Genomic DNA, 14,805 nt, shown 5'->3' with positions numbered 1-14,805 from the left:
AGTGGGCAGGGTATTGTGCCACTGCACATGGGGTCACCGTTAACTGGGGACCAACTCCATGGCAGCCAGCAACAGCAACAACATTGTGTAGACAAACAGGGGGTTGGGCTTAGAAGGAAAATGGTTAAGAATATTGACTGACTGGGGCAAGGAAAAGGAGTTCTGGTGGTGTAATTGTTAAAGTATTGGACTGCTAACCAAAACTTTGAAGGTTCAAACCCAAAGATGAGGCAGTCTGCGTCTGTACAAGTTTTACAGACTTGGAAACCCATAGGGCACTTCTACTCTGCCCATAGGGTCACGATGAGTCAGAATGCACTCAAAGGCAGTGGGTTTGGTTTTGGCTTTGGGGAAAGGAAGGTTTCTGTGGATGTCACCTCTCTGGTCCTTGCATCAGGACAAACACATAGACAGACTTGCAGATAGGGTGAAAGCGGGTGAAGGGTTCAGCCCCTCCTTGCTGGGCATCTGTTGTCCCAGTCCCAGGGCCAGGGTTGAGTTGGACAAGGTGCCCTGCAACCTGGTGAATATTCAGCCAGTTCTGTTCTCTCTGATGGCTCTTGACTATGCAATAGCCACATGAGAAGGGAGGCAGAGGGTGGCAGCAGCAGTTGCAGCAGCAGAGGACAGAAGGTGGCAGAGGAGAGAAGGCAAAGGCTCCCCTGCTGACGGAGTTGTGGCTGAGCCCACTATGCACAGGCAACCGTGGGCAACCTCTATCCTTTGCTTGCTGAGTCTCTTACCAACCGTGAGTAGCCGGCTCAGGCCATCCTGCCTCTCCCACTGAGCTCCTGAACTGGGAGCCTCATGACCAGATAGAGGCTCAGCTGGAGTCTGCCCAGCACAGGGGTCCCTACCATGCAAGCTCAGGCCCTGGCTAGAACTCCTGACACAGGGGCTTCCTCCTTCCCTCGACCAGGTAGTCTGTACCACTTCTGGGGAGTCTTTACCATAACAACGCCCTTTTTAGTGTTGAGCTGAGTGGTTCTCCTTGCTGTTCCCTTCAGAACCTGCCTGTGCCCTCTGGGGGTCACCCAGATCTGTCCTTCCCAAGGTGTACCTCAGAATTAGGGGGACAATGTCAGCCCCAACCTCTCACATCTCAAGCTTCCTCTTTCTCTCAGATTCCTATTGCCTTTGAGTCAAATCCAACTCATGGTGACCACATGTGTGTTTGAGGAGAACTGTGCTCCATAGGGTTTTCAGTGGCTGACTTTTTGGAAGTAGATCACCAGGCCTTTCTTCCAAGGCACCTCTGGGTACACTCAAACCTCCAACCTTTTGGTTAGCAGCTCCGTGTGTCACTATTTGAACCATTCAGGGACTCCCACTCTCAGCTGCTGTTGTTGTTGTTATGTGCCATCGGGTCGTCTCCACCTCATAGCGACCCCTCCTTGGGTTTCTGAGGCAGTATCACTACGGAAGTAGATTGCTCAATCTTCCTTCCGAGGAGTGGCTGGTGGGTTCGAACCACCAACCTTCTGGTTAGCATTCTAGTGCCTTAGGCACTACGCCACCAGAGCTCCCTACTCGCAGCTATGCATCTCTAATTCTTACACACACTCCCCTTCTGATAAGATTTCCAGGGCCCTCTGTCTTTCCATGACTTCAACACACTCTAATTCTGATGTTTCCTTCTAAAAGTATGTGACCAGAGCTGGCCCTGGGACCAAGTAGGACCCAAATAGTATTTGGAGAACCAGCTGCTCCACTCCAGCACCTGGGGGACTCTTTCTTTCACAATATGCCCTAAAGAAATTTTTTTTTTTTTTGGACCAGATATTTCTCTGAGGCCTAGAATGCTGGAAAATGTGTACCCAGACAGAGTCCTGCTGTATGTACTGTGACTATCCAGCATATTTTCCAGAATGTTCCATCCAGGATGTGGCAGCAGGGACAAGGAGGGGAGCCCCAAGGTACAGGGTGGGGCAGCCTCAGTTCCCAGGAGCTCCTTGGAGCCTCACGGACTGAGGTCTCCTTCTCCCGTGTTGCCTCAGCTCCACTGGCTTGCTGGGGGCGGGAGGACGGAGAGCTGACACCCTCAGCCCACTTGCTGTACCTGATCCCAGGGACACAGGCCTTGGTTTGAATCCTGGCTCCATGAAACTCTCTGTGTGGCCCAGGGCAAGTTCCTCACCCTTCCTGAGCTTCACTTGCTGCCTTGATACTGAGGAGAAGTACTACCAGCTCACAGGGTTGTTGTGCTTTGAGTGTGAGCTGGTTTAAGGCTCACACTCATTGTTCCCTGGGCATGGAGAACCTTGCATGGACCTTCTATGCCCTCTTCATCACCATGAGGGAAGCCTCATCCCTCTCAACTGTGTGCAGCCCGCACTAACAGCTTTCCGTTTAGAGGGGAACTGAGGCCCTCTGGTGGTTACTCAGTAGCAAAACACTGGTGCCTCCCAGTGTGGGCTCCACGAGGACAGGAGAGGCCAGTGTCCAGGAGATGGAGTCTGCCCTCAGGGCAGAGTGGGATTCAGTATGTGAGCTGGGGTGAGCCGGGAGCAGCATTACGGTCAATCCTGGAAAGGGTCACCTTTCTAGTCCCACCTCTGTCAACAGTGGGCACCTTTTAGCTGGCCCTGAGACTCCACATCTTGGGTTGCTACTTGGGTTTCCCTGTATTTTCCTCTTTCTCTGAGGAAGTGGGGGGGGGGGCTGTCTGTCCATCCTCTCGGTGGGAGGCTGCCCACCAATGCCGTAGCCACTCTGGCCTTAGTGGTTCCTCAGAAAGTCTCTGACATGTCCCAGAAGGGCCGGGGCTCACCTGATAGTGGACAAAGAGGAAGGGCAGGTGGAGACAGCAACTCTCTAAACATCCCAGGGGTACAATTAAGCTGCTGGGTAAGAATGTCCCCACGAGGCTTTTCTGCCACCCTACCTTCTTTCATTCCTATGTATCATATGTTGTGGGCAGATGAGATGGGGGCCCATGTAGGCCTGAGGTCACTGAGTCTATGTGGGGACCCAACAGCAGAGTATAAGAAACTCAGAACTTGGGTGGTGATTGGCATCTGCAGCCTGAGACCCCACAGGGCCATGCAGGAGATGGCAGAGCCATGAGCAGTTGAGCCCCAGCTGCAATTTGGGGAGTGGGTTCTGCAGGTCAGGGACTAGAGTGGCCCCCCCCTTCAGGGGCAGGGCTAGTAGGGGTGGCCCCACTTGCTGGGCTTTGTGTCTTCCTTTTCTCCTAGGCCACTGGTCTGCAGGAAGGTCTGTGGGTCCCTCCTGGATGGTCATCCACTGTCTACTGTCTCCACTCCAGTGTTCTAAGTCCCCACTTTGATTCTAGCCCCATTGTCATGTTCCTTGCATTCTTCACGGGGCTAGTATTTCAAACTAGACTGTTGTTAGTTGCTGTTGAGTCAGATCTGATTCATGGTGACCCCATGAATGACAGAATGAAACATTTGATGGCCCTGTGCCATCCTCATGATTATGGGTATGCTAGAGTCCATTGCTGTGGTCACTGTGTATTTTAATGTCTTCCAACATAGGACACTCATCTTCCCCCAGCGTATTAGACAATATTCTGTTCGAATCTACAGGTATTTAATTGGCTAATTTTTGGAAGTAGATCACCAGGCCTTTTTTCCTAGTCTGTCTTAGTCTGCAAACTCTGCTGAGGCTTGTCCAACATGGATGCCCTCACAGATTATTGGACATGGCAGCAGTTGCCGTAGTAGACGGGGAGCTCCAGAAAATTTTGAAGAATTCAATACACTTACTAATATTCCTAAGTTTCTATTCACTTATCTAGCCATCCATCTATCCACTTATCCAAACATCCATCCAACACATTTTATGAGCTGTGAGCCAGGCCATGTGATTAAGATTAGGGGCACAGAAAGAAATTGGACTTTGTCTCTGCACTCTGGTCATTTGGACAAGAAGGCATAAAAGGAGCACCCAATGGGCTTGGCTCATCCCATAACTCTTCCCTGCAGGTACTGGCCCTTGTGCCCCCAGAATGTGACTTCATCACACAGTTGAGAGAGGATGAGCAAGCATGTCTGCAAGCAGCAGAGAGGATGCCCAACACCACCCAGGGTATAGGGCTTGGGGAGGAAGTGGGGGCTGAAGGGTGGGAGGAAGCTTCTCTGATCCCTTGATCCCCTGCAGCCTCAGCTCAGAGTGCTGGGTGACCCTGCCCTGGGCTGAGTTGACACTGCATTGTCTCTCTCCATTTAGGCTGCTCTAGCACCTGGGATGGGCTGCTGTGCTGGCCGAAGGCAGGCTCTGGGGAGTGGGTCACGCTTCCCTGCCCAGATTTCTTCTCTCACTTCAGCTCAGAGCCAGGTAAGGGGTCCTGGGCATGGTGTGGGTTGGGGGCAGAGTAGGGAGGTGGCTTCATCTGGTCCAACATGGTGGACACATCTCTGACTTGGGAAGCTGACCATCTGGATTTAAATACCAATCTCTCCTCTTTTAGTGTGACCTTGGGCCAGTCAGTCAACCTTCCTACCCTCAGCTTCCTTACCTTTAAACCAGGGAGAATAAGAACATTGAACATCCACGACATGAGAATTAGTGGGTGGAGAGTGCAGGTATTGGGCCCAGTGCCCCGCTTGGGGCCAATGTTCTCCCAATATTAACAGAAGGGCTGGCTGCCAGGGTGGATGATGGCAGGGCCCCTCTGCCTGACCGCTCAGATGATACCAGCCGCCTAGGATGGATGCACTGCTCTGCCTCGCCTCCCTGGCCAGGTGTGTGTAGTGTTCAGCCCCATCAAGGGCCAAGGGCCTCCTTTCTTCACCCTGCCCTTAGGACCCCAGGGACTAGCCTCACTCCTTTCTGGTCCCCACTAACTCTTCTGCATTTTGTTTTCAAGGGAAGGATTTCAAGCTGGTGGCTCTGAGGCCACTAAGGCAAGGGTCCAGAGTGTGCTGCAGGCAGGACTCTCTCTCTGCTACCAAGAGGATCTGTGTGTGCACATGCTGCCAGGGTCACTCAATGGTATCCTGGGCAGAGAGGAGGCATCACAATCTGAGACTCTCTTTTTCCACTTTTTTTTTTTTTTTAACATTTTATTGTGATTTGGGTGAAAGTTTACAGAGTTCATTAGTTTCCCATTCAAAAATTTACACACATTTTATTTTGGGACAATAACTGCAACCTCCTCTATGTAACAGCACTTTCCCCTTCCTCAGAGCTTTCTCCTGAGTCCCACCATTTCTGTTCGTCTTTTTTCCCCGCGTCTTCCAGCCTTTTGAACTTTGTTTTTGGGCAAATGCTGCCCTTTTGGTCTTGTGTGGTTGATAATTCTGAGGACCACTTTTCTCACAGGTGTTACTGTTCACTTCTTTGGCTTACTTTTTGGCTAAAAGGTGATCTCTGGGAGTGAGTTCAGTTTTAGGACTGAAAGGTGCCTAAGGGCCATAATCTTTGGGTGTTCCACTAGTCTCTATCAGATTAGTAAGCCTGGTCTTTTTTATGATTTTGAATTTTGCTCTACATTTTTTCTCCCACTCTTCCCAGGACCTCCTATTATGATCCTGAGCAGAGTGGTCAGTAGTGGTAGCTGGGCACCGTCTAATTCTTCGGGGCTCAGGCTAGTGGAGGCTGTGGTTCATGCGGTCTTTGGACTAATTGTTTCCTTGATTCTTGGATTTTCTTCACTCTTCTTTGCTTGAGAAGAGAGAAGACAAATAGTTATATCTTAGATGGCCCCTCACAAGCTCTCAAGATTCCAGTTGCTACTCACCATTGTCTTTGTGAACTATGTTATATCAATTGACCTAGATGTCTCCTGAGACTGTGGTCCTAAGCCCTCAAGCCTAGTGAATCAGTTCCTCAAGGTGTTTGGTTATGGCTAAGAAGTTTGCATAACTTTTTCCCTTGTACGCTCTACTATATTATGTGGATATATTTGCAGCACATACAAATATGTATGTAGAAATATCCTCTGCCAGACCCATACATGCTTATGGATGGACTCCCACATGCCATCTCACACCTGTTCACTTTACATGTCTACCTCCGTATCCACTTGTAACTTATTGTTTGTGATGGCAGTGGGTTTGATTTGGTTTTATTACTGTTATTGCAGGACTGTGTATGTCATAGTATTTATATCGCTGTCTTTTACTCTTGCATACCTCCCAGTCTTCCTTTGCCTTAATCATGTTATGTTCACCTCCCTTTACTGTGTATTGCTTTTCCCTTCACCCAAATTAATACATATCTACTGTCTAGTTAGTGATTTTCCCTCCCTCCTCCTTCTATCCCTGGTAACTATAAATACTTTTCTTCTAGCATGCAAACCTTTTCTTGACTTTTTATAATAGATGTCTCACACAATATTTGTCCTTTTGTGATTGACTTATTTCACTCAGCATAATGTCTCCAAGTTCACCCGTACTGTGACAACTCTCCTTTCTTCCCAGGGGCTGTGAAGCGGGATTGCACCATTATGGGCTGGTCCGAGCCCTTCCCGCCTTACCCTGTGGCCTGCCCTGTGCCCCTGGAGCTATTGGCCGAGGAGGTAAGAGGTTCCTGGCTTCTTGGACCCTTCCTTGAGGGAGTTTGCATGGGTGGTGGGTGGACTGCGAACTGTGAGTGTCGCTATGCTCCCTGTAGACATCATCAGATTGGAATATTAATTACAGCAGTCTTCCAGCAGATGACAGTAAAGTGCCAGGAGTAGAGGGGCCCTTACTCTCATTTGCTCTAGGGTAACCCTGTGGGCCACTTACTGTTAGCTTGGAGATGGGGGAAGGCAGAGAACAGGTAGGAAATGTACTGGTCACCATCTTCTTGATGCACCCTTTCTGACTCCAGGCCTTTGTTGTGGGTTTTTTTTTTTTTTTTTTTTTCCCCACCCTGAGTAAGTTCCTTCCCCTCTCCGGTCACTGTGCATTGCTGTGGTTTGGGTTAAGTAGATGAAATTCAAGTCCAGAAGTACATCCAGAGATCCTCTAATTCCAGCTGGCACTTGTATGCCCATAATCTCATGTTTCTCTCCCCTCAGCCCCTAAAGGTAAGCATAGTCTGACCATTTTCCAGATGAAAGAACTGAGTCAGAAGGAGGCTGTTGTTGTTAGGTGCTGTCAAGTCAGCTCCACCCCAGAGTGATCGTATGTACAACAGAATGAAACGCTGCTCAGTCCCGCTCGCCAGCCTCACAATCCTTACTATGTTTGAGCCTATCATTGCAGCCACTGTGTCAACCCATCTCGTTGGGGGTCTTCCCCTTTTACACTGACCCTCTACTTTATCATGCATACTATCCTTCTCCAGGGATGGGTCCCTTCTGACAACATGATCAAAGTACATAAGATGAAGTCTGGCCATTCTCACTTCTAAGGAGAATTCTGGTTGCCTTAATTCCACAGGGGAACTGGGATGGGAGGCAGTGTCAGGCACTACTCCTTCCTTTAGGCTATATCCTCAGTTTCCTGTCTCTGAGGCCAGGATGGACTTCGATTGATCCACATAGGCAAGAAAGGCAAGAGTTTTCCTTGTCTGCCTGCCTGCTTCCCTGTGGCTGTCCCCAGCTGTTCCCTATATTTGAGGACGCTGTGTTCCCAAACCTGTGAGCAAAATGCATGTCAATAAACAAGCCCCATTTCCTCTCGAGCTTTTGTCATTTCCCAGAGACATGCATAGGTTTTTCTGCTGCCTCTCCTTGCCCCTAGAGCAGCAGTGAGCATGAACAGTGTTGGATTTTTTAAAACCACATCAAAGATACTGCTTCTAGGGCTAGCTGGCATCTGTTTCTCTCCCAACCCCACAGCACCTTCCTACACAATCACAACCTCTTGTTAAATTTACAGTCCTTGACAGGGTTGAAGTGCTCAGTAAACAAAGTAAGCCTGGGCTTACTTGTGCTTACTTACTAATCTGTAGTGAACAATTTCACGTGGGATGTGGTTAAAAACCTGTGAAACTGTTCAATATCTATTAGTAAGTAAGCACAGGAGGCCATACTTATTTTGCTTATCATGTAATCCCCCTGTGAGGAAGACAAAGCTTGGGTCCCCCTCCCCTGCCCTGCCCTGACCATGGGTCATGTGGAAGCCAGGCTGGAAACAAGAGCTTCAATGCATAGAGGGGTTTTCTGTGGTAAGGACTTCCCTGCCCCCAGGTGTCAAGTTGAAAATGCTTCATTTGCCTGAGCCCAGAGCCTCCCTTTTTTTCCAAAGGCCCAGGAGCTAAGATCTGTTCTGTTTCCACCCTCCCCAGAAATCTTACTTCTCCACGGTGAAGATCATCTATACCATGGGCCACAGCATCTCTGTGGTAACCCTCTTCGTGGCCGTCACCATCCTGGTTGCTCTCAGGTTTGCTATCCTCAGCACCTGCTCAAGAAACTTCAATGACTCCCTATCATCATCCAGAAGACCAAGTCTGATTCTCTGCTGGTTTCCCCAGATCTAGGCTCCCTGTCCATTTCTGGGTTCCCTCCCCTTCCCCCAGCATATAGATCCATCTTTTCACACACAAGAACTCATTCCCAAGTCCACACTTGCTCATGCTGTTTCTATTTCCTGGGAATGCCTGCCTCCTTCTTTCTCAATGTTTCTATATCTGTCAAAATTCAAAGCCCAAATCCATCTGCTTCTCAGAATACTCTGCCTCCTCTAGAGGCATGCAACAGCACATCTTGATGCTCCAATCCTCTGACCATCACCTCCTTTAAAGGCCCTCCCCCTAGTCTTCAAATCTGAACCCCTTACTCTGCCCCTGATCATAGCAAGTTGTGCTGTTCTCTGTCTTATGGAGGTGAGTCTTGTCTCTCTGATGGTCCAGGAGACTGCCACAGACCAGGCCCTTATTTTTACCTCTGAAGCTCCCTGATTCTGAGCTCCTGAAGACAAAGTCTGGTTTCTTCCTCAGTTCCCTCAATGAGACTGAGCTGTCCTGCAAAGCTAAAACTGAGGGCTCCAGTTCACTTCACTTCAAGTCAATTCAAGTCAACTCACTCAACTCAACTCAATTCACTCAACTCAACTCAACTCAACTCACTCAACTCAATTCACTTCCCAGCCCTGCTCAGCCCACTCAGCCAGACCCTTGTTGTAAACACACCAGAGCCCTTCTCCCACCTGGCCTCCTGTTTCTCATCTCCCCCACCCCCTCCAGGAGGCTCCACTGCCCCCGGAACTACATCCACACCCAGCTGTTTGCCACCTTCATCCTCAAGGCGGGAGCTGTGTTCCTGAAGGATGCTGCTCTCTTCCATGGCAACAACACTGACCACTGCAGCTTCTCCACTGTAACGGCCATGGTGGGGGGTGGGGTGGGGAGAAGAGGATGGATTAAAGACCTAGATGAGTCTGCCCAATACTGCCCTGTCTATTGGCTGACCCTGGGACTGTGTTATTGCCAGTTCCCAAAGAAGGAAACACCCAACTTAGTCAATCCTAAGTTACTGTGTCTAGACCACCATGCTAATCCATGCCACACTCCATAGTCAACTGTTCACTCCGTATTCTGTAGTCTACTTTCTGCTCTGCATTCTGCATTCCAGTCTAGACCTTGTTTCATTCCACAAGTTTTTTCATTTCATCCCTGTGTCTGTGGCTGGGGATGGGGATAGGGGTGGAGGACAGAGAGCTGGGTCCCTCCCTCAGGAAACACACAGGGCTCCTAGGGGACAAAATGCATACAAAAAGCAGAGAGCTAGGTGAGGACAGAGAAGGCTTCAGGGATGAGGTGGCTTTGGAGCTAGGTCTGCAGCAATGACAGGGAGATGGGGAGGGAGGACACATCACAGGGAGGGAGCAGTGTGAACAAACTCTAGAAGGTCAAAAGGCATACGGCATGTCTGAGAAAGTGACAAGTCAGTATGGGAAAGGGGGTTGGGGAGGATAAGAGAAGACTGGGGGAAAAAAAAAAAGGAAGTTAGGCTGGGCGTTGAAGCCCAGCACAAGGCACATGCTCTAAAAATGTTCTGGAAGTAGACAGATAAATGACTGAACATACCAACCAATGACCTTAATTAATGAATGAAAGAAGTAGCAATTATATCTATATTGAGCCTGTATTATGTGCCAGACATTGCCCTCAATACTTTCCACATATCATCCCCTTTCATCTTCAAAATGACCTGAAGAAGAAGGTCTGACTTGAATCCAGCGTTGTAGAGGACAGGCCTGGAGTGCAGAGAGCCTGGTCATAGGCAGGGTCACCCCAGTGTGAAGTGTGGTGCAGGGGCCAGATGGGGACCGTTTGTACTCAGAGCTTCCCTCTCAGAACTGCTGGGTTCACAGAGTGAAGCCATAGGTGAAGGCAGAGTCTACACGAAAGAACTTGAGGGACGGAGCTGTGCTTGATACAGTGCTCTTCCACATTCCCAGTTCTGGAGGTGGATTGGAGGCTCTGAGTGTTGCAAACCATTAACATGCTTGGCTGTTAACTGAGAGGTTGGTGGTTCGAATCCACCCAGAGAAGCCTTGGAAGAAAGGCTTTGGTGATTTACTTCTGAAAATCTGGCATTTGAAACCCTATGGAGCACAGTTCCACTGTGATACACCTGGGGTTGCCGTGAGTCTGAAGCAACTCGACAGCCATTGGTTTATTTATTTATGTATTGGTTTAGAGGGATAGACTTGAGCTCAGGAAGGATGGGGTGAAAGGGAAAGTAATAGCAACTCTTACGTGGAGTTGCCATTTACTCTTCATGACAAAGGTATGAGATAGGTGTCGTTTTTTCCTTCTGCGGATGGAAAGCTCTGCCATAGGGAGTGTCACACTGCTAATGAGTGTTGGGATTTGAATCTAGGTTGTTTGGATCCCAAATCCATGCTTCTATACACCACACTATACTACCGCACCCCTCTGAGGCTGCCCGAGGGGTGGAACCCTGGAGGTTCATGGTCTGAGTGAAGTATCTTGGGCGGGGGCCCAGTGGGTGTCTCGGCCCTGAAGCACCCAGGCCCCCACCCTCAGGCACTGTGCAAGGTCTCCGTCGCCACCTCCCATTTTGCCACCATGACCAACTTCAGTTGGCTACTAGCCGAAGCTGTCTACCTGACCTGTCTGTTGGCTTCCACATCACCCAGTGTGAAGTGCCCCTTCTGGTGGCTGGTTCTTGCTGGCTGGGGTGAGCACCAAGGGCTAAGTTTGGATGTAATGGGGGAGGCAGAGGGTGAGGAAGGCCAGGAGCTCATACAGAAGTACCTTCACCTCACTGATGATGACCCTGAGGCCCAGAGAGGGGAGGTGGCAGACCACAGTCACACTGCAGTGTTTTGGGGAGAGGATCAGGCCTCAGGCTTTTCCCTGGCATATGGGTGGGAGGAGGGTGGGCCTTGGCATCTTGGATGTAGACATCTCACTCAGTATCCCCTCTGTGGTCCCCACAGGGTTTCCTGCGCTCTTCACAGGCAGCTGGGTGGGCTGCAAGTGGGCCTTTGAGGACACTGCGTGAGTCTGACCTGGAGAGGGTCACATGGTGCATGGAGGGGACAACTGGAAACCTTTCCAAGTTGGGAAGAGGAGGAAGAGACCTGGATCCTACCCTCAGTGAATTCTCAGGCTGAGCCTGGAGTGGGAAGTGGGGAGATGAAGAGGGGCAGTTTTTGTAAACTGTGGCAAGAAAGGGGTGCTAAGGTTTTCAGAGCTGAGGGCATAGAGCTAGCAAAGGGTCTGGGTCATCAGTGGGGCCTTCAGGAAGAAGGCAAGTGTAGAGGCCAGCAAAGAAGCAGCAAACACAAGTCTTCATCGAGGTGGAAAGAAAAGGTAAGCCCAGCAAGAATAGGTGTCCCTTTGGAAGTGAGGTGGCTAATTGGCTGAGAGAGGAGATAAGGCTAACGGGGGTGGGGTGAGACCAGAAGGCTTGAGAGCTAGAGAGAGGAGAGACAACCTGGAGACCAGCAGGGACAGAGATGAGAGGAGGACAAGGCATGTGTTACCACCAAAAAGAGGACTTTGCATTACTGCATTCTGGCATCCCTGGCATCATTCCTGGCTTGTTCTTTCTCTAGGTGCTGGGATCTGGATGACAGCTCCCCCTACTGGTGGATCATCAAGGGGCCCATCATCCTCTCGGTTGGGGTCAGTCTCTGGGGCCACTGCCCTTCGTTTTATTCAATCAATCTTCCTGGTCCACCAAGGGGTCATCCACAGCAGGACACGAATCTGGGCTGGAAGTCTGGAAGCCCGGGTTCCAGCCCAGTTCTGCTTCTAATTCTCAGTGACACCCTCTTTGGGCCTTAATATCCCAGGCCCAGGTAAAACCAAGGCAGTGGTCTCAATCAGGGCCCAGCCTTCGCCAGATCAGAGTTTTGATGAGTGTGGTGCCTTGGTGGCTGGTCAGACACTACTGCAGTGAAAGACTGGGTGGGAGACTGGAGAGGTCATCCCCTGATAATTGTCCTCCATCTTCCTGCACCTCTATTTTCAGGTGAACTTTGGGCTTTTTCTCAATATTATTCGCATCCTGTTGAGGAAACTGGAACCGGCTCAGGGCAGCCTCCACACCCCATCTCAGTACTGGTACTGTGTGATGTGGTGCGGGGTATGTGTGTGTGTGTGTGTGTGTGTGTGTGTGTCTTGGGGTGGGGTTGGGGAAGAGCAGCTGGGGAAGTGGGAGCCTGTGTGATCTGTTTCATCTGGCAGATGTGCATAGCCCCATGCAGCTCCTTATATTTTCATATCTGGTCCTTGACCTCTAGGAGACCATAGTATGGGAAGGATGGAGACTTTGCACAGCCGGTTACCATGCCAAATAGGCTGATGAGGACTAGGACTGATTTCTGTGGCAGCCTGGTGTGTGTGTGTGTGTGTGTGTGTGTTGGGGGGAGAGCAAATTAGGGAAGTCTTCCTGGAAGGAGTGGTCTTTGAGTTGGACTTGGAAAGATGCATAAGACCTTGACTGGAATAAACTGGGCAACAGCATTTGGGATAGGAAACAGAGGGATCCAGGGCCGAGAATTAAGGAAACCCAGGGTGTGTATGTGGAAGATGGAGTTCACCAGGGTGGCTGGTGCATAGAGTGGAAAAGAAGAGGTGGTGGGAGGTGAGGGTGAGCAGGGGCCCACAGTAGGAGCGAACCATGAAGAATTTCTACTATGAGCCCAGGGCTTGTCCTCTTCTTCAGGCGTCTCTCCAAGTCAACCCTTCTTCTCATCCCTCTGTTTGGAATTCACTACATCATCTTTAATTTCCTACCTGACCACACCGGCTTGGGCGTCCGCCTGCCCCTTGAGCTTGGGCTGGGCTCCTTCCAGGTGAGGGGCCTCCACAGGCACTCCTTCCCTCAGAGTCCTGGGATAGGAAGGAGGTGCTGTTACTCAAGAAAGAGGTCTTGGTTGACTTTATGGTAGGGTGAGGGTTACTAGGTGATTAATTCTTCCATCTGTCCATCCATCCATCTATTCAACTATTCATCTGTCTGTCCATCTTCTAGCCATCTATTTCTCTATTCATTCAACTACCCATTCACTCATCTGCCCATCCATTCAATCATCCATCCAACCATCCATCCATCCATTCATCTATCTTTCTATCTATTAAATTTTTATCGAGCACCTATTATGTGCCAGGCTCTGTGCTCATTACTGAGAGATGCAGAAATGAAATGTCAGAGAAAATGAGGCCAATAGTAGATCCCTGGCAGGCTTTCTATGATGCTGACATGCGACAATATGTCAGGCACATTGTAAGTGATGGACACTTCTAAATTCCCTTTTTGTATAGGCCTGAATCAAGCCACAGCCTGCATGTGAGTGGGAGACAGGTTGTAGAAAGACTGCAGACAACTCGAAGGCAGGCCAAAGTGTTCTGATGGAGTTTATTCTCTTTTGCCCCATAGGGTTTCATCGTTGCCATCCTGTACTGCTTCCTCAACCAAGAGGTGTGTGACTTTCTAGGTTCTTCCTTACTCATTGAACCCTCCTTTCCCACCAGCCCTAAGGCCCCATCTCTCCTGACCTGTCTCTATAGAGCCAAGACCACACCACACCTTACCCTTGTGATCCATTGTGAAAAATCCTGAGCTCCTGGATCATGCTGAACCTGAATGCTTCTTGTAAACATTTTATCCATCCTCCCTCTGCAAAGGGCCACATTATACTGTTCATTCACCAGGGGGGTTGGAGGAGGCCTTTTAGGGATCAGGAGTTGCTGTCGTTGTTAGGTGTCGTTGAGTCGTCTCAACTCTGGTTTCCTGTGGCCAGAACTGGGATGGTGGAAGTGATTCAAAACAGCCTCAGAGAAATTATCTGGCCAGAAACTCAAGAAATCAACCCATAAATGTCTTAACTATGTCCAGACAAAGAAGGTAGAGAAAAGAGCAGAAAGGAATGACCAGAACTACTCACAGGAAGGAGGAAGTAGTATCCGCCAAAGGTGGTACTTAGTAGTGGCTGTGGCCAACCTTGGCTTCCTCTGCCCATGTCTCTGTTTCTCCTTTATGGTCTCTCCCTACATCCTCAGCCTCACTGGGGCTGAGTAGAGAAACAGCGGTGGGACCTTCCTGACATTCTCTCTCTTGTCCCTGGAGGTGAGGACTGAGATCTCACGAAGGTGGCATGGCCATGACCCTGAGCTTCTGCCAGCCCGGAGGACCCACACCAGGTGGCCGATGCCCACTGGCTCAGAGGTGAAGGTGCTGACATCCGCGTGCTAGGCTAGCCACATGCCACTACTGGAGTCCACACCTGCACTTGGGCAGCTATGGTGGGCCCACCTTTTTTCAGGGGATCGAGAAGGATCAGCACCACTTGAGAGCCCTCAGCACCCTGCACCACCAAGTTGCTGCCCAGCCCTGAGCAGAGGCAGCCTTGAGACATCATTCCTCCTCCTAAAGCCTGGGGCTATAGCCCAAGGCACAGGGGTGCCAGTAACTGTAACTGA

At 50.1% G+C, this 14,805-nt stretch overlaps 1 protein-coding gene across 1 annotated transcript; it reads left to right on the top strand.

Annotated features, from left to right (window-relative positions):
* The first annotated feature begins 691 nt into the window (after positions 1-691).
* Positions 692-14,578, top strand: GHRHR (growth hormone releasing hormone receptor). Its single transcript, XM_007945379.1, has 13 exons — positions 692-748; positions 3,951-4,053; positions 4,195-4,302; positions 6,390-6,487; positions 8,188-8,285; positions 9,088-9,220; positions 10,897-11,050; positions 11,313-11,373; positions 11,934-12,003; positions 12,353-12,444; positions 13,049-13,178; positions 13,763-13,804; positions 14,453-14,578. The coding sequence occupies exons 1-13, from the start codon at positions 692-694 to the stop codon at positions 14,576-14,578; spliced, it is 1,272 nt and encodes a 423-aa protein (XP_007943570.1).
* Positions 14,579-14,805: the final 227 nt, after the last annotated feature.

Source organism: Orycteropus afer, unplaced genomic scaffold (genome assembly GCF_000298275.1).
Source record: "Orycteropus afer afer isolate SDZICR_OR568_19922 unplaced genomic scaffold, OryAfe1.0 scaffold00008, whole genome shotgun sequence".
Classification (NCBI taxonomy): Eukaryota; Metazoa; Chordata; class Mammalia; order Tubulidentata; family Orycteropodidae; genus Orycteropus; species Orycteropus afer.
This window is presented reverse-complemented; position numbering and strand designations above follow the sequence as displayed.